This window comes from Thyridium curvatum (assembly GCF_004353045.1).
Source record: "Thyridium curvatum strain D216 chromosome Unknown NODE_45_length_338668_cov_82.209118, whole genome shotgun sequence".
Lineage (NCBI taxonomy): Eukaryota > Fungi > Ascomycota > Sordariomycetes > Thyridiales > Thyridiaceae > Thyridium > Thyridium curvatum.
Genome location: NW_022156800.1, coordinates 16,336 through 37,916, shown reverse-complemented (window position 1 = coordinate 37,916; position 21,581 = coordinate 16,336). Strand labels below are relative to the sequence as shown.

The following is a 21,581-nucleotide window of genomic DNA, read 5'->3' as shown; positions in this document are numbered from 1 at the left end:
ATGGGGAATGACTGTGATCTCGTCCGTTCATGCTTCATAATATTGAGCATGCAAATGAATGCCGTGCCGTAGTGGGTATACCCTTATGCTCGCCTTTCTACGAGCCCCTAGATAGCTAATACACGTACGAATATCTCTATACTGAGCATACCCGCCTCTAATCATAAGACGCCGATGGACTGATTCCCTTGATCCGTAGAATGCTTTTTTTGACCTGTTACATGCATGAAAAAAATACTCCCCGATCAGCAGCAATCAAGCAGGGAGCGGAGTCCCAGCGGCACTACCCGTCTCCTCTCGCGTCTCCCCGTTGATACCGATCCGCCGCTTCTTCTTCCTCCTGACCCGGGGCACAACGGCTGGCTTGGCGCCGTAGGAGCCCAGGGCGAGTTTTGTCCCGCACGTCAGACACTCTGCACCCTCTGGCACCTCGCAAAATATGCTCAGGCAGATGCTGCATACGAAGCCCGTGTCTACCACCTTCCTGTGGCAGAAGCACGCAGCTCTAAAGTCGACCACGTCGGTGCTCGGGGATATCAGGCTCGAGGCGTCCTCGCTGCTCGACGTCGCGCCGAAGCCGAACATCAGATATGTGAGCAGGCCCTGCGGGTCCTCGGCGGACAGGAAGGTGCCTCGCGTGATGAAGGAGGCCTGCTGGAGGAAGGTCGCCGTGCCGCGCAGGGACAGCACGTCAATGGCGATGCCCGAGTGGGAGGCGGCGAAGACGGCGTTCATCGTGGGGATGTATTGCGCCGGGCTCGAGTCGGAGACGGAGATGATGAGGATGCGGGCGTCGAGGCCGGCCTTCTCGGCGGCCTTGGACCGCGTGCCCTTGGTATCTGTGGCGGAGCCTGACCGCGTGGACGGGAAGGCGAGGGAGGTCTTGTTGATGTGTGCGAGGGCCAGGGTGAGGGCGCCGGATATCAGGGTCGTCGTCTCGCCGAGGTCTGCCTCTGCCGTGCTCGCGATGAGCTCCCTCGTCGCCTTGAGCAAGCTGGTCTCGACTTCCGCGAACTGCGGGAACTTGTTGGCCGATGTCTTGGTCGTCGCTCCGTCAGTAGTGGCGGCGGCGGCGGCGGCGGCCGGGGCATCCGTCATGTCGACATCTTCACCACCGGCGCCACCGGACGGCCGCGTCCTCTGGGGCTGGCTCGAGGAGGGTGACGGGTAGAGCCACTCGGCGCGGTGGCTGTGGGATGCGATGACGGCCACTCGGTTGCCGCTGCTGAAGGCGAGGTGCGAGTTTGCAAAGACGAGGATGTTGGCGATGGCGCGGCTGAGGGGCAGGGTGGAGGAGAGGGCGGCCCAGGCACGGGGGTTCGTGTCGAGGATTATCGTCAGGAGCGAGGGTGCCTCCTCCGAGGTGACCACTTCATAGTGAGCTGTGGCATCGACTGCATCCATTGTGACCTATGGAGAGGCAGCCGAGCTAGATTTTTAGGTCTTGAAAGAGACCAGGCAAACGCCACGGTTCAAGAGAAGATGGGAGGGACTCTGTTGTAGTAGAAGAACGAGGTTGTCCCTGCCAGGGTTGGCCGTCCTGCATAGGCACAGGTGGAGGCAGAAAGGATGTTATTCACCAAGCCACCTGGAGCCTAGAGTTGGTGATACCTACCTCTATGTTGAATCAATGATGGATGGATCTCCAGTCAGTTAGCTGATGTCAGTTTATCGTTTTAGTGGATTCTAGTGCATCACTCTAGCTAAGATCTGCCTAGGCAGGGGTTAGTCAAGCGGCTGATAAGCGCCCAGAGATACGGGCTCCAGGCACACGTGATGGGCGAGCTGTCCAGATTGATCCATCCATGGGTCCAACCCCCCACCATAGTCGTGGTGGGATTAGTGAGATGATGCTGCTAGGTACTGACGGAGCACATTGATAGCACCTAGCTCTGCCAAAGGAGGGGCAGTTTACTGCCGCACTGGGTTAGGTACCATGGCGCGTATCAAGAGGTACCACCACGCGCATATTATGCGCAGCAATTACGACACAGCAAAAAAGATTGGGGAGAAATTGGGGGGTTGGCCATAAATTGCGAGACATTATCTCAGACAGTCTGGATCTGATGTGAATTCAACATCATTTGACATCTACTCACCAATCCTTCCCCTGACCGGCACCTCATTACATATCATCGACAGCCTTTGATTGTCTGGTGCCTAGGTTCTGGTGCTTTGAGCTCGCACACACCCTATCACTTGACAAAGTCAAAGCAAACAGAGCACAGCAAACAGCAAGGTGAAATCAACCCAACAATATCACCGCCCGCGATGGCTACAGTCGCCGAGTCCACAGATGCCCTGCAGCAACAGAACCTGAGCAGAGATGATCAGACTCTCTTGCTGTTTGCCGGTCTGATGGAGGGAGGCAAGGAGGACGACGAGACCGTCAGAGACCTTGATCAGCTTACAAAGCTGCTTAATGACGACGTCGAAGCAACTAGCAAAGGCCAATCTTCTATCTGCACAGTCATTGATGGCGACTGCGTAGACACTCTGCTCTGCTACCTCGACATGCGACAGCAAGACGTAGTGAGGGGTCATGCTACTCTTGCCACCTCTGCCTACCTCAAGGCTTCTGGAGACGATGGCTCCAAGAAGCTCTCCGAATTCTTCTATGACCGAGTCAAACGGGGCACCTACGATGACTACATCGTTGCCTTTTGCGTGGCTGGTGTCATCTTCCCCATCGTCCCCGACCTGACAGCAGAACTGTTCCTGAGCGAAGGCTTTCTCCCGAGCCTTGGTCCTCTCATGAGGCGCAAGTGGAAGAGCAGGAAAGTCGAGACTGCCTGTCTGGAGATGCTCAACGCCGCTTGCATGCACACGGCGTGCCGTGAGGGCGTTCAGAAGTACTGCCTGGAGTGGCTCGAGGAGGTCGTGGATCAAGATCCAGAAGAGGTTGTGAGGGACATGTATGCCGCCAATCCCGATGTCAACCTCGAGGAAGGCTCTATCTCGATGAGGAGGCACTCGGAGCAAGTACAGCATCTTGCAGCTGTCGTCCTGGCAAAGCTCAAGGTATGCTGACCCTTCCATCGTGGTTAGACGATCCCGTGTCGCAACAAATCTGACTGACCGTAGTCCTAAAGGCAACACAACCGCCAAAGTCTACGACCGAGATCACAGGGGAGAGAGTGGAGCAAGCGACGACGAGTATCGAGGACTTGAGCAAGATGTTCACCAAGGTATTGATTTCGAACCCGGAGCAGGGCCGCCAAAGCTCCGTTGAGGGCCTGGCGTACGCCTCTTTACAACCCCAGATCAAGGAGGATCTAGCAAGGAACAAAGATCTTCTCGCAAGCCTAGTCAAGACTCTCCAAGATGCACCTCCCAAGTCGCCCTTGACATACGGCGCCTTGAGCATCTTTGTCAACTTGACGAGGTACCAACCAACTCAGTCGGAGGAGGAGAAACGCATCAGCCAGCTCAAGGCATACGCAAACGCAGCTGGGAAAATACAACCCCAACCCCTGAATGACGACAAGCATGTCGCTGCACGGTGTAAGAGAGTCTTCGAGGCGGGCATCACCCCCGTCCTCGTGTCACACAGCAAGAACGGCTCGGTGGCTTCCCTTACACTCATCATCTCCATCATCTTTTCCATTTCAGTAACGACTAGTCTGCGGGGCCAGCTGGCACAACAGGGAGCCGTTCGCCTGTTGATCGATGCCTGGGATAGCCTGCCGGCAACAGAAACCCAGACAAAGCGAATGGCGGCCCAGGCGCTGGCGCGTGTTTTGATTTCCACCAACCCGAGCCTCGTGTTTGGAGGAACAAGGCCGGTTCCGCAAAGTGCTGCTATTCGACCCCTGACTTCTCTCATCAACCCCGATCCCGCTGCCGACACTCGAGACCTACTGCCTACATTCGAGACGCTCATGGCCCTGACAAATTTGGCATCCACGGACGATGACACGCGCCGGAGCATCGTCAGGACAGCCTGGACTGACATCGAGGAGCAGCTCCTCTCCCCAAACAACCTCGTTACCAAGGCCTGCGTCGAGCTCATCTGCAATCTCGTCCAGGGCGTCGACGCTCTGCAGCTCTACGCGGACGGCAGCGTCCAGGCCAAGAACCGGCTGCACATCCTGGTCGCCCTGGCGGACGCCGAGGACGAGGGCACCAGGAGCGCGGCTGGAGGCGCCCTGGCGAGCTTGACCGCCTACGAGCCGGTGGTGCAGGCGATTGTCTCGCGCGAACGCGGGGTGGAGAACGTCCTCGGCCTCTGTGCAGACGACAGCGAGGACCTGCGGCACCGCGGCGTGTTTGTCGTCTACAACATGATCTCTGCCGAGGGTGAGACGGGCCGGCTCGCGCGGGAGAAGGTCAAGCAAGAAAACGGCGTCAGCATCCTGACCGAGTGCGCCAAGAAGAGCCGCAGGGCCGAGGTTGTGGAAATCACTGTTCAGGCAATCAAGATTCTCATAGAGCAGGTATAGCGTGTTCCAAGACGGATGACAAGATGGCATCTGGTGTATTTCAGCCAAGTTGGACGGCGTTGGGGGTGGATGGACATCATCATCATTGTGATAGCGGGGTATCTATGACAGAAGCATTGTAGTACATGAAATTATGACTCAATCGTTGTTTTATCCTCCACCTGAGCCTCATCCTGAGTCTCGTCCACCCTGTTCAGGACTGCTACTCCCTCGACGTGGCCGGTCTGCGGGAAGAAGTCGAAGCCGCGAAGACTCTCGATCTCGTACCTCGCTCTCTTCTTCTTGGACTGCGTCTTGGCGCCACCACCCTCTGCAGCACCGCCATCGACCTCGCCTCTAACGAGGACTCCGACGTCCCGCGCCTGCGTGTGCACGTTGCAGCTCACGTACACGACCCGCGTGGGGCCGAATTCCATGAGCTGCCTCAGGAAGCTGGCGTCGCAGCCCTTGCGCGGCGGGTCCAGCACGACGACCGTCTCGTCGGGGTCGTACTTGACGCTCTTGAACAGCTCGGGCGCGTCGGCGGCGAGGAAGCTGCACTGCGACTCGGAGAGCCTGTTGAGCTCGGCGTTGCGCCGGGCGAACGCGATGGAGCCCGCGGCGATGTCGATGCCGATCGACCCCCCGGGCAGGGTGGAGGCCAGGGTGATGGTGAAGAGGCCGGACCCGGAGTACGCGTCGATGAGGTACTTGACGGGCTTGGCGCCGGGCTTGGGGCACGGCGGCAGGATGTGGTCGCGCACGTACGAGGTGAAGACGGGCAGGATCGAGTTGTTGTTCTGGAAGAAGGCGCCGGCCGGGTTGGTGAAGACGTAGTCGTCGATGTACTCTGTGGTGGTGGCGTTGCTGTCCGTGACGCACGTCTTGATGTCGGTGTTGGCGTCCGTCTCGACCCTGACGGCGTCGGAAGGCAGTTCCTCCTCTGGCACTTCGGACCCCTTGGGGTAGCGCTTGGTGTCTTCCCGCAGGAGGATGGTGGCGCCTCGCTCGTACTTGCTGAACTCGCTCTCCATCCGCTTGCGCTCCCTCTGCATGCCTTTCCTGACGGCGTCGGTGCCGATGGGGCAGTCTTCAATGTCGAGGGTCTTGCGAGAGCCCTTTTGCATGAAGCCGATGTCGGGCGTGCTCTCCAGGGCCTTGCGCTTGCCCCGGCTGCGGAAGCCGGGAGGCCCGTCAAAGTGCGGCGTCAGCTTGGTCCGGTAGCCGAACTGCAAGGGGCTCCCGATGGTGTCGAGGATCTCCGGGTAGAGCTCCGGAGGCAGCTGGGAGAAGTTCTTGTAGGCCTTCTCCACGATGCGCTTCTTGAGGCGCAGCTGCTCCGGGTAGTCGAGCATCTGGAACTGGCAGCCGGAGCACTTGGCGAAGTAGCGGCACTGTATCCTGCTGTCATCGCGCAGGGGCGAGGGCTTGGTGACGGAGATGAAGTCGGCCACGGAGTACTGCTCCTTCAGCAAGTGCCTGTAGACCTTGACTCTGACGGTGTCCCCGGGCACGGTGAAGGGGACGACGTAGATTCTGTCCGATCCTGGCTGGCGGGCCAGACCGTCGCCAGTAGACGAGAGCTCGACGACTTCCACGTCAACCTCGGTGCCAGGCTCTGGCAGTGACGCAAGAACCACAAGGGGGTCCTCTTGCGCACCATTGGTCTCCTCTGGTGGCGGCGAGGAGAGCCTCTGGGCGGCTAGCATGGACTGGATGTCGGCCATGAGAACCTCTTCTGAAGAGCCTTCCTTGACGGGCTTCTGCTTTCGCCCTTTGCTGAACTTTTTGGGCCGCCGGCCGCCACCACCGCCGCCGCCGCCGCCATCATTCTGATGCGGCCTCTTGCCTGGTGCCGCTGACATGAGTTTTGCAAAAGCCGCTGGGTCGAGTCGGTTGCTCGTCACTGATCTCAGAGCAATTCCAGTAGAAAAGGTCTTGGGTTGAAAACGAATGAGTCCAAGCTTGGGTCTTGAAGTCGCCAACAGTGGTCTGGTCAGTTGTGATATCCAGGCTGTCCGCATGAAGAACCAGACGTTGCTTTGTGAAGAAATTTTCGATGAGATGAGCAGGCGTATTCAGGTCGCCGCTGCCCGGGTTCGGACTCTCTCAACGAGATTTTCTTTGGTGAACGTTGTATAAGTGATGTGAGCAAGTCTGTATCGAGATGCGCTACCGTCTTAAAATTTTGACTAATGGCGAAATGGCAGCAAGTTGATTGGTGTTCGCCTCTCCCCAAAAAATTCAATGTTCTCTTTGGAGAGAGAAGGAGGTGAAATGCGCTAGGGGATGTCTAGCGCGAGGACTGATGAGAGCAATGAGTTCCATCTCGAGCCCTGAAACTGATATGGGTTAGCGTACGGAACACCTGGATGGTTCCGCTAAATCCGCTGTCAACTGACCAACTGCCAGTTTGAGACCTCATGACCAAGCATCCGTGGATTCCTTATCTCAGTACCTCCTTGCAACAACACACCTGTGTAGTCCATAACCCTGATTTCTCTTCATCTTTTTCTGTGCATGGAGTAAGAGCGGGTGTTTCAGGCTTCATAGACTGGAATTTTTCAGTTTCTGTAAAATATCACATTCCGTCAACGCAGTCCGGAAATTCTCAAGGCTCGTTTAGACAGCTTATCCGCCATGAGTATGTTGCATAGGCCATCGATGCCAAGGCACCCCGTCTTTGTAATCCATACAGGCACATATACTAACAACCTTGGATAGGGATAACACAGTCATGGCAACTGGTATCCTGTCTCTTTGCAGGACTAGGACAGGTCAGAGTTGCCCGGGGGTATGCCCTGCAGGACATTGTCTCTTCAGTCCACGGGTCCAGGGGCGCCGTTGCCAGTGAAAGCGATATCTGTTCGCGAATTGGTATCGATCTCATCGAACATGGAGTATGCAGCCTCCACGCCCCCTTGTTCTGCATAACTTCATGTATTTCATAGAGGGCGGAAGCTGACGTGTTTTCAGGGCAACGCGGCAGATGCCATGGTCGGCACGACGCTGTGCGTCGGGGTGATAGGCATGTATCACTCGGGCATCGGCGGTGGTGGCCTTATGCTCGTCAGGGACAAAGACGGCAAATATGAGTCTATAGACTATCGAGAATCAGCTCCAGCTGCTGCCCATCGCGATATGTACAGGGGCAATGTGAATGGCAGCGTATTCGGCGGCTTGGCAGTCGGAGTACCAGGGGAGCTGAGAGGGCTGCAATATCTCCACGACAAGTACGGGGTAAGTTTGAAGCCCGCCATCATCCATTGAGTCGGTCGTTGTGCTAAGTAAGAGCGAAGGCGCTTCCATGGCGGGCGGTCGTAAAGCCTGCAGTCCGCGTCGCAAGGAATGGGTTCAACGGTAAGTCGTCCTGTGTCGTGGAGCGCAGTTGCGAATGTCTCTAACTTGTCGACGACAGTGACCGAGGATCTCGTCCGTTATATGCAATTCGCACAGGAATATGCCGGCAACTTCCTCGTTGATGATCCCATATGGGCGGAGGATTTCGCTCCAAATGGCAAGTTGGTGGAGCTTGGCGACGTTATCACACGGAAACGCTATGCCGAGTAAGAGCTTCCAGATGTCTCTGATAGACTGAACCGAAGCTGACTGCTCACAGTACACTGGAGAAGATTGGTCGAGAAGGCGCGGATGCCTTCTATAAAGGAGAGATAGGTGAGTCTTTCGAAAGCAACCAAATGAGCCGTCTCGTGCCTGACACATTGGCAGCCGAGTCAATGATCAAGCTCATCCAGGAGACAAATGGTACCATGACCATGGACGATCTCCGGAATTACCGAGCAGTCAGCAGGCGTGCACTCTCGGTTGACTTCCGAGGCTACAAGATATTCGCCACGGGCGCGCCGGCATCTGGTGCTGTGACACTTGCCACGCTCAAGACGATGGAGCAGTATGCAATTGAAGACGGCCTCGACACCAACTTGACAACGCATCGCTTCGTCGAGGCGATGCGCTTTGCGTACGGTGCACGCACTGAGCTCGGCGACCCCGACTTTGTCACCAACGCCACGCTCTTTGAAGACCTGCTGCTGTCCAAGCACAAGGCCCGGGACACGGCGCAGCACATCCTCGACGACAGGACGCAGCCCGTAGAGGCCTACGACCCCCATCTCGAAGACGGCGATGATGCCGACGACGGCCCCAGCCGACAGCAGTACTACGCGCCGCCCGGCCACGGCACGAGCCACATCGTCACGGCCGACGCCTCGGGCCTGACGGTCAGCAGCACGACGACCATCAACCTGCTCTTCGGCGCCGTCATCATGACGCCCGACACGGGCATCATCCTCAACAACGAGATGAACGACTTCAGCATCCCGGGCGCCCGCAACGAGTTCGGCTTCGAGCCCAGCCCGGCCAACTACGCCGCGCCCGGCAAGCGGCCCCTGAGCTCCGTCACGCCCGCCATGGCCGAGCTCGCCGGCAACGGCACGCTGCTGCTCGCCACGGGCGCCGCGGGAGGCAGCCGCATCATCAGCGCCACGGCGCTGGCCCTCTGGAACGTGCTCGAGCGCGGGCAGCCGCTGCGCGAGGCCGTCGCCGCGCCGCGCCTGCACGACCAGCTCATGCCCAACGAGGCGTGGTTCGAGTGGACCTACGACAATGGCACCGTCGCCGACATGCGCGCCCGCGGCCACAACGTCAAGTGGGTGCGGCTGGGCATCAGCGCCGTGCAGGGCATCCGGAGGCTGTGGGACGGCTCCTTCGAGGCGGTCGGGGAGACGAGGCAGAAGAACAGTGGAGGTCTGAGCATTTGAAGGTTCTTTCTTTCTACATAGACTCGCTTCGGGGAGGATTTACATAGCCTTTGATTATCCTTGAGAAATAGAGAAAATTCACACGAATGCTCAGCCATGCTACACACCCTTGGACACCTACGTTGATCCCGCTATGCGTTCATACAATTCGAGTGTGGTATTGCGTCAGTGTCTCTACGGAAGTCAGTCAGATAGTAGTGACGGTCTATGAACCGCGCGAAGCAAACAGGGTATCTGGTATCATGGTCTATGTCTGATGAGGGAAAATGGAAAATCGTTTGCCTATGCGCACATCGCCACCAACTTCTCCGTGTGCTCAATCCACTTCTTTGCAAATTCCTCCTCGGTAAACCGCTTGGCCGAGCGGCGCGCCCGCTCTCTGACAGCCAGCGGGTTGGGCAGCGACAAGGCCTTCTCGAAGCCTTCTGCGAACTCGGACGCAGTAGATGCGTGGAACCCGGTGGGCTCGCCGTCGATGTTGGTGACAATGTCCAGCTTGGGGCCGCCGCTGTCGTGGACGACAGAGATGAGGCCGGCGGCCTGATACTCGACCACACCAATGCCAAAGTGCTCGTTCCACATTGCATTCACGCCCACGGACGCCTTTTGCAGCCACTCAAGAATTTCCGGCCAGGAAGCATCGAGATGAAACTCGACCTGATCCTTAATCTGGAGCTCGTTCACGTAGAGCCTGAGTTTGTATACGCGCTTCGAGTCGGCATCGTCCCGGACGCTGCCGATCAGAACCAAGCGCGCATTCTTGGATGCCTCCGAGCCCTTCTTGAGGAACTCTCCGAAAGCCTGGAGGATCAGTTGGTGGTTCTTCTCCGGTCTGAACTGGGCGATGTAGACCAGCACTTTTTCTCGCTTCTTCTCGGTGGCTGCCGAGACCTCGACCTCTTGCTCGAGCTCGCGCACGGCAACTGGAGGGTAGACGATAGCAATCTGGTTCTTCTTGTGCTTCGCGTCGCGGAGAGGGCCCCAGAGCTTCTTGATATGCGCCTGTGTCCAGGTCGAATTCGTCATGACCACATCGACCGAGGAGCCGACCCAGGAGTAGAGCATGGCAAAGATCTGCCAGTACGATTTCTTGACGTAGCCTCGTGCTCCTACGCCCTTCCCAGCATTCACGCCTTGGCTTCCGACAGTCGAGTTGGGGTCAAGTGACTCGAGCATATCGGTCGAGATTGTAGGGTAGTGAACATAAGCGCCGGTAGGAACATGCTTGAACAACAGCTTGCTCAAGCCTAGTGCAAAGGCGTATCCCATAGTGTCGATGAAAATGTCCGGCACAAGAAGTGAGAAGGCATCCCAGGCCATGACGATCGAGCCGAGAGATTGTCCGGCGAGAGTGAAGTAGGGCCAGGTGGACGCGAGGACGAGATGTCTTGTCGAGAGGTAGAGGAAAGTGACACTCGGAGGATGAAGTTGGATGTTGAATCGGTCCTAGGCACGCAAGGTCTTAGTGATGCGCATCAATCATAGGCAAGCAACACAGTTCATACTTTGACCCGGCGCAAAATAGCCTCCTTGTTCACTTCATGATCACCCGTATACACGACGCACTTTGCGTTCGGCCAGCGCTTCTGCGTGGCTCGGATCGCAGCCCAGAGGACTCGTTCGCCACCTCCGCCAGCGTTGCTGAAAAGAGATGTTAGTCGAAATTCTCATGTAGCCCAACCAGAGGTCCTACCAGAACGGGTGAAAGAAGCCAACGATACCGCTGAAGTCTTTCGAGCCCTTTTCTCCGTTGCCCGAGCTTCCCGCCGAGTGGCTCTCCACATTCTCCCAGTCGTCGTCGCTGCTGGTGTCTTTCGAGGATAAGCTCGTTCTCAGTCGCCAGCTCTTCTCGTCCTCGTTCATCAACTGAACCAAGTGTTGTCTTCGTCCTTCAGTCTTGCGTCGAAGGTAGACTCCAAAGAGGGATCCGACACTGCTCCATAACAAGGGCAGGACGAGGATCGCAAGGACCGGCAAGAAGGCCAGAAGCAGTATAGTGTTGCGAATACCCATCCTATCTCAAATGGTGGGTGACGCGTCGGGTATCGACAAGGGATCAGAGAAAGCTGGCAAGGCAAATAGCACCCATCACAGGAAAACCAGTCGTGTCTTGGTGCAGGTTTTGGACAGCGGAAGAGCTGGAAGTGCTTGTCACGGGCAGGTGATGGTTGAAAAGAATGAAGATTAAGAACGAACGTGGAGTCAAGGACGTGCGCGCCTGGGCTTACAACAAAGAGGCAGTGTGTCTCTCATATTTCGTTGACGTCGCCAATTGTGAATGATTTCCAAGGTCGCAGTGGCCGGCAGCCTGGCTCGCAGTTGACACGATGCGAGGCAGCTCCTTATTAGTCGGTATCAGCAGCCAGTGCTTTTGATGGGATCCTGGAAATGGCACGATTTAGCGCCGCAGCACGGACCCCGCAGTGGGATCAGCCGGTCCTGGTGTGTCGGTGCCAGGCCTGGCCATTGGGTCCGTAGAAAATTACAAGGGGAATGACATGACTGGCGCCATCTGATCCAGAGCCTCACATTCATTCGACAAGGCGATCCAGCTGATGGCCGCTCATGGGACAGCTTTGAAGACAAGGATCAGGTATCTTCCGGCTGATTGGCGACACACCTAAAGCTCTTTGGCATACCTGGTTTGGATCCCACAAAGCTAGGTGCATGACTTGATATCTCAACCAGCTTCGGGAAGCAGTGAGAGCTCTCTCATCCAAGCGGTGTCGATAACCACTACAGATGAGCCCACCATCATGACGAGTTCGAGACTGGTGGTTGCCCAGGCGCTGGCATCAACCCGGCATGTTCACAGCTCAATTGGCCCTTCACCCTTTCTGAAAGGCTTCCAACACAGCCTAAGGCCTATTGTTCCCACGGCCATCAGCACTCAGCCCCGGGGAAGAAGAAGTGCTCACCATCTTGCCTTTGTGCACGACTCAATACAAGCCACGCAAGACCTCATTCTCAATTTACACGCCGTCACCCACACACCCTGGTATGTTACCATACCACTCGTGGCCCTGGGGGTCAACATCCTCTTCAGGCTCCCTTTCACTATCTACGCACAAAGATTGGCCCAAAAGAGGATCCAGCTCACCCCGCTGCTTCAAGCCTGGAATATCGCCCATGCTCGCTCTCTGGCGAAGCAGTCCGTTCCTGCTGCTGAAATGAGCACGCATATGACCAAGCACCTGCAGAAAACGTCGTCCAAGCTCTACAAGAAATGGGGCGTCCAGCAGTGGAAGATGTATGGAAGCTTCCTCAGCCTGCCCTTCTGGCTCGTTGCTATCGAGGCCATAAGGAGGATGTGCGGTGGCCCACGGGGTCTCCTCGGGAGTTTCCTGTTTGGAAGGAAGGAGGAGGTGCCAGTGGCTGATGTCGACGCCGCCACTCTCTCCTCGTCAGCACCAACCGACGTCGTGTCAGCGGTTGATATCGCCCCTGCCGACGGCGGTCCCCTACAAGATGTCGCCCAGCACATCACCTCGAGCATCGAACCCAGCCTCTCGACCGGCGGCTGCCTTTGGTTTCCCGACCTAATGGCGGCGGACCCATATCACGTCCTCCCAGTAGCACTGTCCGTCATGCTGGTCATCAACTTGATGCCTCGGACTGAGGCCGGAATCCGTCGTCTTTTCGGTCTCGAACCCAAGCCGGACTATCCTGGGCAACCCCAAACGCCAGAGACCACTCTGGCAAGGTCAATGCGTGGCTTCCATCGAAGTATGCTCATCGTGGCATCGAGTGTCGGCGTGATCACCATGGATTTGCCGAGTGCGCTGCATCTGTACTGGCTGTCTTCGGCCGCATTCAGTTACCTACTCAGCAATGGTGTGCACTATATCATACCAATCCGGAAATGGCCCATCGAACCTTGCAAAGGAAGGGAGCCATTCTTTGTATTGCCCAAAAAGGCATGAATCTGAGAAGACGGTTGGACTAGGATCTGGGCTCATTACCCCTTCGGGTGATGGGAGAAACGAATCCTTGCTGTATTCTCAATGTATTCTAAAAAATGTACATTATGGGGCTTGCAGATGGAGCCTGATACTCCTCAAACGCCTATATGAAAGATACCTAATTGCTCCTAATTGCAAGAAGCCAGGACCAAAATGAGTGCCACATGAATACCAAGCTGGACGCTTAACCGAGAAAGATGGCAAGCAGAACGATAGTCAGAATCACAGCAAGCACCAGCAATAAGCAGCATGCTTTGCTCCGTGCGTTCTTCTGATACCTCGCCGCGCTCCGCAACTCGTAGTCGGCTCCGCGCGTATCCACCCTCACGTTCTCAACATTGTCGGCGATGGTGTCGAGCTGCTCACCCTGTTGCCCGACCATCTCAGCGACCTGGGTAAATAGCACATTCAGATCACCAACACCCTGCTCGATGTTGCGGATTTCCTCCTCGCGCTCAATGATCAACGCCTCCTGGAAGTCCACCTCATCTTGGACTGCCAAGCGAGACAGTTCTTGTTGCTGTTGTTGTTCCAATGACTCGGAGTGGCCGTGAGCTGCCCCCTCGGGGTCTTCTGCTGCGGCACGAGCGGCCGAGACTGACGCCTTTTGTTTCTCGAGGGCCTGCCGCTGGAGACTTTGGAATTCAGAGAACGAGCTCTGGAATTCCCGGAACAACTTTTGTTGTGTATAACGTTGGGTCGGCTGTATGGAAAAGAATTAGTGGCGAGCCCATTAGAAACGCTGCATCGTGGTGCGAGCATACCGTGACATCCTCCCAAGCTTGGACCTTCTTCACTCCCTCGCCAACTTCCTTGAACATGTCTCTCGACTCCTCCAGCAGCTCGTGTACTCGCTCACGAACACGCGCATTGTCTTTGGAAGTCCCTAGTCTGCTGATGTCGCGGCCGAGGCTGGAGATGTTGCTCTGGAGCTTGAAGAGCTTGCTGTTGAGTTGTTGCGATAAGCGCTGGAAGTCGGGGTCGTCGGAGAAGCCGCCCGAGTTCCCGTCCCGGCGCTGGCCGGCTTCGAGAGACGACAACTGGTCGAACGACATGGCGATTGATATTCCAGCGATGAACTGGCCACAGCGGAATGCTCTTCGCAATTCGGGACAAGAGTGTCAGGGAATAAAAGCGGCAATCCGTTCGTTGGAAGGGAGAGGAAGGTGCAGCGTGACGTCGCTCTCAAGATGGGATGGGTCTGGTCTGGGGATCTCCGCTTGGAGTCGCAGGCGGCAGGATGAGGATCGCAAGGGCCGCGTGGCTGTGCAGCATGCATGAACAGAGACCTGTGACAGTGGATCCGTCAGGCGGGGCCATCCGTTGCTCACGCACGTGATGGACAGTGGAAGGATTGAAGCTTGATAAGGTGTGGCTAGTGAAGCGTGAGGCGTTTGCTGGAGCTTCTGCATTCAGCCAAGCTCCTCCAAGGTCTCCATCGCGACACGGGCCTTTGTTTGAACTTTTTATTTACTTTGGCTCCCAAGGCTCCCTCCGTCAAGATCCCCCGCTTCACAGCAGTGCGCCGACACCATGGCGCCTGCAACGATTCGACGAGCTCCTTACAAGGACTTTTTGCAGCCCGCATTGCAACGGCGCTTCTCTACAACGGCCATAATACTTGCTGTTATCTCCTACATCGAAGCTGTCTTCCTCGCCAACTGGGATTCTTGTGCGTATCACTGACGGTTCCTGCATCGTTATCACAGCTTGCTGACGCTTTGCTAGACTTCTGGTCCTGGTTCCCGGTCGGCCCAACTGGCCTGCGGGCCTTTTTTCTCTTCTTCTGCGGCCTTGCAATCATCATTCTCCGAATCGCCCAATACCACGTTGGCCTCCGAACCTCCAATTCGCCATTCCAGACCTTCACACAAAACGCCTTGAAACCGCAAACAGCCGAGGCTATATTCTCCTATGTTGTGTCAGGATGGCTCTTCAGTCAGGTGTATCTCTGGTCTGTGTCCAGCCATGCAAACCTTGACTGGATCACATACTATAGCGGGGATCGCGCCCGCCTGAACGAGAAACCTCTGTTCCTGACGACACATTTTGTTATATATGGTGTACTTCGGGCCCTTCTGCACTTGTTCAGAGATACCGATCGTCTTGTTCTGGGCACTGTACGGCACCAGACCAGCACCTCGACGCACCAGACCAGCGGCTCGGCCAACCAGATCCGCCGCTTTGCCGACAACATGCCTGCTCTCATCATCAATTCGATCACGGAGTCGCTGGTTGCAACGCTGCTAAGTCTGGTTGTGTATGCGTTGTTCGTGCGCCACACCGCCTGGCGCATCGCGTTACTCGTTTTCCGTCCCTTCTACAATCTGCCGAAGACGAACATGGTCCCGCTCTCGATGCCGTACAGTCTTTGGCTTATTGTGCGATGCATTTTCGCGAGCATTCTGATTTCCTTCCTCTGGGTGGCTGGCAATGCTGCGTTCTCACTATTTCTTGTCAGCGAGCCGATCAAGAACGGCAAGCCGCTCACATCTGAATCCAAAGATGCGAACGGAAGCTTGCTCAATGGCCTCAAGAGCAAGAAGATGCCCATCCGTACATTTGCCATGTGGGAACTGGCGTTCATTGCTCGCGACTTTGATTCCCGGCGCAAAGCCATCTACGAGGACATCGACCGTAAGGATGGTCCGATGTGGTCGCAAATCTATGGAATATGCCTGGAAACTGTCAAGAGCATTGAGACTCGAATCGACAACTATGGAAAGCCGCCGGCGCCGACAGCTGCTCCGACCACAGCGGACCAGGCTGAGGGGCACAAACGCGTCTCTCAGCCTCTCAAGGAGGATCCCATCCTCATCTCGACACCGCAAAGCAAAACACTTCGCAGTCAGATGGAGAGGGCCGTGAGCCGGGCTGCCACAGACCCCAGCCAGTCGTCTCGGCTCAGCCCCGTTGCGAAAAAGGCCGTAGCAGATGCACGCGGCAAACTAGCTGCGGTTCAGAAAGAATTAAGCAGCCCTGAAAACAATGGCAGCCCTCTACAGATGGGAGTTCACAGACTCCTGCAATCGCCTCTAGGCTGGCCCTTCCGCCAGGAGTTCAGGCAACGGTTTGCCGCTGCCGTGCTGGGGACCCCGCAAGGCGAGGCCGGGCTTTACGTCAATGCCATTTACGCGCTTAGCCAGTTGGCCGTGCACAGTCTGACTGAGGACAAATTCGGAAATGTGCAGCGCGATGTCGCCAGCATCATACGCTCGCTTACATCCGTGGCCAGGAAGCTCGAGGCGTTCAAGAGTGCGTTCTCGATCCACTGGACAGATTTGAGCCGGGATAGGTCCTGCCCTGAGGTGGATGCCATAGTGGAAGCACTCCAGGCGGGACTCACGGACCTCATCACGAACTTTGGGCCCTACAGCAGAGATCTGAGGTTAAGCCAGACAGACATGAGGCTGGCCAAAGAGGCCGCAGGGGCAGGGGCAGCAGGGAGGGAGGAGAAAGCCACGGAGATGCAACAAATTAGATAGGTGGCTGCATTGCATGATGGTAAATCGGCAAGATGGTGGCGGCGTTCAGGTTCCTAAAACTGTAAAAGCTATTCGGCTGTATCATTCTGTACATTCAAGATCAAAAAGTAAAAAGGGCCTCAAGTTGCCTAATGATGTCGCGTTTTATATCCACGTTGATCCTGGCTAGCAAGAGAGATAGCTCGTAGGGCATCAAAGAGGACGATTCTCTCCATGGGACTGGGGTGGTGTGAAGGTGCTGTAGTGGTGTGGCCCATGCGCTAAACCAGGCGCTAAAATCGGCCGGGGTTGCATGGATGCGCTCCTGGGCACTTTAATCTTCAGATCATCATATCGCGAGGATCATATTCTCTCCTTCCCGTTCCCTCGCTATTGGCACTTGGGAAGGCCCTCGACACCCTGCGTCCGCTCAAGCTTCTTCGCTATCCAATGGCTCAATCATGATCACGCATCTCCCCCGGTCGCGCTCGTCTTGCTACCGGTCGGGGATGTCGACCTCAGCCTTGACATCCCATTCGCAGTAGTATCGATACAAGTTCAATCAGCATGGCAGCATCATCGAAGCTATTCTTTCGTATCATCTACGGGACCTTCTACACCTTCCTCCACATCCTGCTCCTCGTGCTCCTGCTCGTCATTCCCGGCGACATTGTCAACCAGGGCTTCAAGCGCAACAATTTTTACCCTCTCTTCATCGTCATCGGTGGCTATGGCTTGACCATTGTCGTTGTTGTCTTTGTCTACTTCATGCGGCTCTACGTCAACCGGTCTGTGCTCAACTCGATACCCAAGTCGTGGATCCCGATTGAAAAAGGCGACGTGCATAAGGATGTGCGGAAGATGATCGTTCTGAGCCTGAGCAGAAGCGCCGCCATCGCGTTCGCCGCGCGCCCTCGCGTTGCGCCCCCTGCTCTGCCGCAGGATATTCCCGCCGAGGTCGACGAGGTATATGAAGAGGGGGAGGAAGCCGGGCGCAAATCGACACAAGCGTCGGGCTTGAAGAAGGAACCCACTGTCGAGGACGAGATGGGCATCCACCTGCCGACCGTGTTTCCTGTCTGGGGGGAAATCGAACACTACGGCTGGTCGTCGCCAGAGTTGCTCGACCTCCCCAACCTCCAGTACAGCTCGGTCATCTCGGAGCTGCCCAATCTCATCGAGGCAAAGGCACTGACCCTGGCTCCTCCGGATCCGATGGCACAGACAGATCCACCGGGTCTGGATCCCGAAGCTGTCGGCCTCCTCCAACGGCCGGCGAACATGGCTCTACGGGAGTACCTGTCGCACCTCGTGGATATAGGAGTGCTGGAGGCTCTATCTGATACAGCCGACTTCATATCGCTGTACGAGTATGCACGGTTCTGTACGCGGCCGATCTCTAATGCGAGCTTCCGCGCACTGATGCGCCATTTCGCCGAGGTCTTGCGCAGCATGCAACCTCTCGACCCTGCCGTGCTTGCAGACTTGCTCCTTAGCGAAGACGATGCAAGTTTTCAGACACGGTCAGAAGGTGGTGGTGCAGATTCACTCCATGATCTGCATATTCCCCGGAGCCACGACGACAGCAGTAGTATTGCAGGGTCCTTCAGCACCAGCAGCAGTGGGTCACACGTCTGGCACCGGCCCAGCCAGCCGAACCGTACCCCTTCTGCCAACACCTGGACTCAGTACAGGACCGCCCCTACGACGCCCAAGAGCAGAATGACAGCCTTATCTAGAACGTCGAGCATCAGCAGCTTTGCTCAGACGCGCCACCCCTACCCTGTCAGCCAGCCTTCGAGCGCGAGTCTGAGATCCGGAGCGTCTGGGGACTCGGTCATCCGGCTGTCAGATAGGCGGGATCCGGGAGATCTACCTTACGTGCTCTCGGTACCTAGTATGGGTACGGACACGCTTGACTTCTCTGGTCCACGGACAGCATCATGAGTCACGAGGTATGCAGTTGGAATAGAAAGCAGTCCAATCTTAATAGTAATGTATCAATTGTTCAGCCCTGCTTCATTGGTGCCCTATCCTTCCTCGGGTCTGTGAATGGCATAATTCAAAAAAGGACGTTTCCTTCGTTCACCTCAGCTCGATGATGTTGAACTCGGAGAATTCTTACTCATCGATCATGTCCACCCGCTATTATGGGTGAGACATGGTGGGTTCACAGTGAATGGTGGTTCTTCCAGGCTGGACCAGTCCGCCGTGACCTTAGTACTCGTAAGCCAGAAGAGGATTTATCCAGTCTATGTAGCTTGTGGTAGCCTCAAGGTCCTCTCAGCAGTGACAAGCTGCCTAGACACAACCGTATCACTACCAGTAAAGTACACAAAAGGGTGCCACCTGCTTTGTAAGTAGCAGAAGTCAGTGCGGTGGGTGATTCCCCCTTCCCTCAGGCCTGCGAGCCAGGCCGCCGAGGGCCCAAGTCACAAACATGGGCATGTTTTCTTCCTGGAGATATCCATTGGCCTCCTGCAGGAAGCCGATGTCCAACGCTGGCTCGGCGGTTCGACCTCCTTCCGATGCATTATGCCGTATTCACACTGCCGACATGCATCAGATATGATAATCCAGCCAAAGAATTGCGTCGAGCGTACGACGGCCGCGAGGTTGTCGAAACGTGATACATCAGGGTCCTCGAGGTTGTGCTCCTCTCGATTTACCAGGGCGGCAAGCTTGCACGTCAAAGGACCTCCAGTCGTCCTCATGTGTTTGTCCAGGTAGTCCGTGCTCCTGTCAGATTAGCATGTTGATTCCCTGGCCTTTTTTTTCCCCAAGCCAGTTAGAAAGCACCTGGGAAGTTCATTACTTTCACAAGCAAGCACAGGGGTCGGAATGGGCTCCATACGTATGCGTAGATGTACTCTGCCATCGATATGCATATGCTGTGGCTCGATGAGAATTGGCGACACAGGCCTTACTCGTTCTAAAACTGAACACACAGGTGCCAACCCGTGTCAGACTGTGCCTCAGCCTTATTTTCAAGTACTACATTCACTCTACTTACCTGCCTGATCTTGTGCATCTTGCAGGAAGCAGCTGGCAAGATATCCATTTGTCTCATACCTCACTCAACCAGAGATGCAAATGCAATTAATCGAACCCGGACATCATCAATGTGCTGGTTTGCCACGGAAGTCCATCTACCCGGTGGTGAAGCGGGCACTTCCTCCAAGTCAGCCTTGCTTCAGGCTGACGGCAAAATCAGGGCGGGTTGAGAGTCCCCTCGGATTACAGTTCCTGGGCCTGCTGCCTGTTTGTTTGTGTAATGAGCATATGGCTTGAAAAAATGCACCGTTACAGCATGACGAAAGAGTCTGCCAGAATTTCGCCGACGAAAGTGGGCACTCAGATATCGAAAAGGTCTTCCGTCTGAGACCTTTCGGTTGTTCCCGCCTCGGTCATCCATGGCCAGACTATTTTGACTGGCAGAGCTGTTGCGGGCGCGTATACGGAACTCCTCCTTTGGCTACACCGTCAACTTCTCTCCCAATCACTTACTCTGTCCTTGCGCTCTGGGGGTCTAGTTGGACAACAATGGGATGCCGAGAGCGTGGCGAGGTACACACAGAACTTTGTGGCAAGCAGGATGAAACAAGCTCAGCAGCATCTAAAAAACAAGCGTACAACGGTTCGCTGCTCGGGCAAAGGCAGACGCGGGTTTCGCGCGTTCGATCCAGCATTTCCTGGTAGAATCACCCCAACCCGCCACCCTCTTACACCCACCTCACCACCTTACCACCTTACCACCTTGGTCTGCCGCCTCACCTCTCACCCCAACCATCGTGCTGCGGCTTCCCGGTGAAAGCGGAGAACCTGTGAGAGCGCTTAGACCTCAACAGGGATCATGGCTTTGTGAGGCGGCCACACACATTGTCTTCTTGACATATGGAGATCTTTTAGTCTGGTTGCCTCACCCCTTCAATCGGACGGAGGCGGTCAAGCTGAAGCTGTCACTAGAGTCGTACGTAGCAACCAAGCAAAGACGAAGATCCCTGTCCGCAACTTTCGTTTGGAGAGAATCCTCTCGGAAGCTGGAATCTATCAGTGACTCGTAGCTCTTGGGTTAGCAGTAAGGCGCTGAGCAGCTGGGGCATATAAGAAGCTCCTTCTTTCTCGTCGAGCCAGGACTCGAACCCTTTTGGGTATTGTCTTCAAGTTCAAGCCAAGCATGAACAATCGATTGAGTCTTTACATTGGAAATCGCCTTTGCAGTTATTCACAACCGTCTTTGCTCCATCCGACGCTCGCTATCGTCCTGTCCACAATAACATAATCTCACTACCGTTCCTCACATGGCCGATAACGGCACCACCGTTTCAATGATGTACGGGTACGTCACTATGCACTACTGAGGCGGGCCTGTACGGTTGCATACGGCACCCGTTACTGGTCTCGGCTAACCAAATGGCTTCTCCAGCGAGACGCCTCTCAAGCCGAACCATACCTTCTCCGCACCTCAAGGCAGCAGCATGGAACAGAACCAGGCACAGCAGAGACTGTCCTACGGTCTCGACCGATTCCTCGCAGAATCGCCAGCCGACGGGAACATCTTCGCTGCGATGATGTTTGGAGGCACGGCCTCTGCTCCTTCGACAAGTAGCGGTACTTCCGCCTAGAGGGAGCTCCGTGGCCATTGTCACCGAGTCGCGCAACGCGCAGCCAGTGGTGATAACGTGCGTCGCCAGCACTGCATGAGGGTGACTGTTGTGCTACGGTGGGCACCAATGGGGAGTGTCTTCACACCCAGAAACAAGAAGGTTGTTCGATGAAAGTGTTCAAACCTGGCCTCGGAGTTCCCCTGAAATATCACAGGTCACATCGTATGACGGCAAAAGGGAAATAAGGCAACAGAGGGTCCCCCACCACAGAGAGAATGGCATGTATTCGTATGGCGGGATGTGGGAAACGGATTGGCAAGGCCACTCGGTCGTTGTTTCAAGGCACATA

At 56.0% G+C, this 21,581-nt stretch overlaps 10 protein-coding genes across 10 annotated transcripts; 6 read left to right on the top strand and 4 right to left on the bottom strand.

The window, feature by feature from the left end:
- Positions 1-255: 255 nt before the first annotated feature.
- Positions 256-1,404, bottom strand: E0L32_007354 (uncharacterized protein; the record flags this gene model as incomplete). The annotated part of the gene is made up of 1 exon (XM_031142089.1): positions 256-1,404. The coding sequence occupies one exon, from the start codon at positions 1,402-1,404 to the stop codon at positions 256-258; it is 1,149 nt and encodes a 382-aa protein (XP_030993567.1).
- An 867-nt stretch (positions 1,405-2,271) lies between these two features.
- Positions 2,272-4,442, top strand: E0L32_007353 (uncharacterized protein; the record flags this gene model as incomplete). Its single annotated transcript, XM_031142087.1, has 2 exons — positions 2,272-3,021; positions 3,093-4,442. 2 exons carry the CDS (start codon positions 2,272-2,274, stop codon positions 4,440-4,442), a joined length of 2,100 nt encoding a protein of 699 aa, XP_030993566.1.
- Positions 4,443-4,573: 131 nt separating this feature from the next.
- On the bottom strand, positions 4,574-6,286 carry E0L32_007352 (uncharacterized protein; the record flags this gene model as incomplete). The annotated part of the gene is made up of 1 exon (XM_031142086.1): positions 4,574-6,286. One exon carries the CDS (start codon positions 6,284-6,286, stop codon positions 4,574-4,576), a length of 1,713 nt encoding a protein of 570 aa, XP_030993565.1.
- Positions 6,287-7,061: 775 nt separating this feature from the next.
- On the top strand, positions 7,062-9,199 carry E0L32_007351 (uncharacterized protein; the record flags this gene model as incomplete). The annotated part of the gene is made up of 7 exons (XM_031142085.1): positions 7,062-7,065; positions 7,146-7,321; positions 7,398-7,661; positions 7,721-7,781; positions 7,840-7,987; positions 8,041-8,096; positions 8,151-9,199. The coding sequence occupies 7 exons, from the start codon at positions 7,062-7,064 to the stop codon at positions 9,197-9,199; spliced, it is 1,758 nt and encodes a 585-aa protein (XP_030993564.1).
- A 282-nt stretch (positions 9,200-9,481) lies between these two features.
- Positions 9,482-11,212, bottom strand: E0L32_007350 (uncharacterized protein; the record flags this gene model as incomplete). Its single annotated transcript, XM_031142084.1, has 3 exons — positions 9,482-10,645; positions 10,705-10,840; positions 10,893-11,212. 3 exons carry the CDS (start codon positions 11,210-11,212, stop codon positions 9,482-9,484), a joined length of 1,620 nt encoding a protein of 539 aa, XP_030993563.1.
- A 743-nt stretch (positions 11,213-11,955) lies between these two features.
- E0L32_007349 (uncharacterized protein) lies at positions 11,956-13,122 on the top strand (the record flags this gene model as incomplete). The annotated part of the gene is made up of 1 exon (XM_031142083.1): positions 11,956-13,122. One exon carries the CDS (start codon positions 11,956-11,958, stop codon positions 13,120-13,122), a length of 1,167 nt encoding a protein of 388 aa, XP_030993562.1.
- Positions 13,123-13,345: 223 nt separating this feature from the next.
- On the bottom strand, positions 13,346-14,216 carry E0L32_007348 (uncharacterized protein; the record flags this gene model as incomplete). Its single annotated transcript, XM_031142082.1, has 2 exons — positions 13,346-13,864; positions 13,926-14,216. 2 exons carry the CDS (start codon positions 14,214-14,216, stop codon positions 13,346-13,348), a joined length of 810 nt encoding a protein of 269 aa, XP_030993561.1.
- Positions 14,217-14,694: 478 nt separating this feature from the next.
- On the top strand, positions 14,695-16,646 carry E0L32_007347 (uncharacterized protein; the record flags this gene model as incomplete). Its single annotated transcript, XM_031142081.1, has 2 exons — positions 14,695-14,833; positions 14,890-16,646. 2 exons carry the CDS (start codon positions 14,695-14,697, stop codon positions 16,644-16,646), a joined length of 1,896 nt encoding a protein of 631 aa, XP_030993560.1.
- A 546-nt stretch (positions 16,647-17,192) lies between these two features.
- Positions 17,193-18,572, top strand: E0L32_007346 (uncharacterized protein; the record flags this gene model as incomplete). Its single annotated transcript, XM_031142080.1, has 1 exon — positions 17,193-18,572. One exon carries the CDS (start codon positions 17,193-17,195, stop codon positions 18,570-18,572), a length of 1,380 nt encoding a protein of 459 aa, XP_030993559.1.
- A 2,354-nt stretch (positions 18,573-20,926) lies between these two features.
- Positions 20,927-21,250, top strand: E0L32_007345 (uncharacterized protein; the record flags this gene model as incomplete). Its single annotated transcript, XM_031142079.1, has 2 exons — positions 20,927-20,964; positions 21,052-21,250. 2 exons carry the CDS (start codon positions 20,927-20,929, stop codon positions 21,248-21,250), a joined length of 237 nt encoding a protein of 78 aa, XP_030993558.1.
- Between the last annotated feature and the right edge of the window lie 331 nt (positions 21,251-21,581).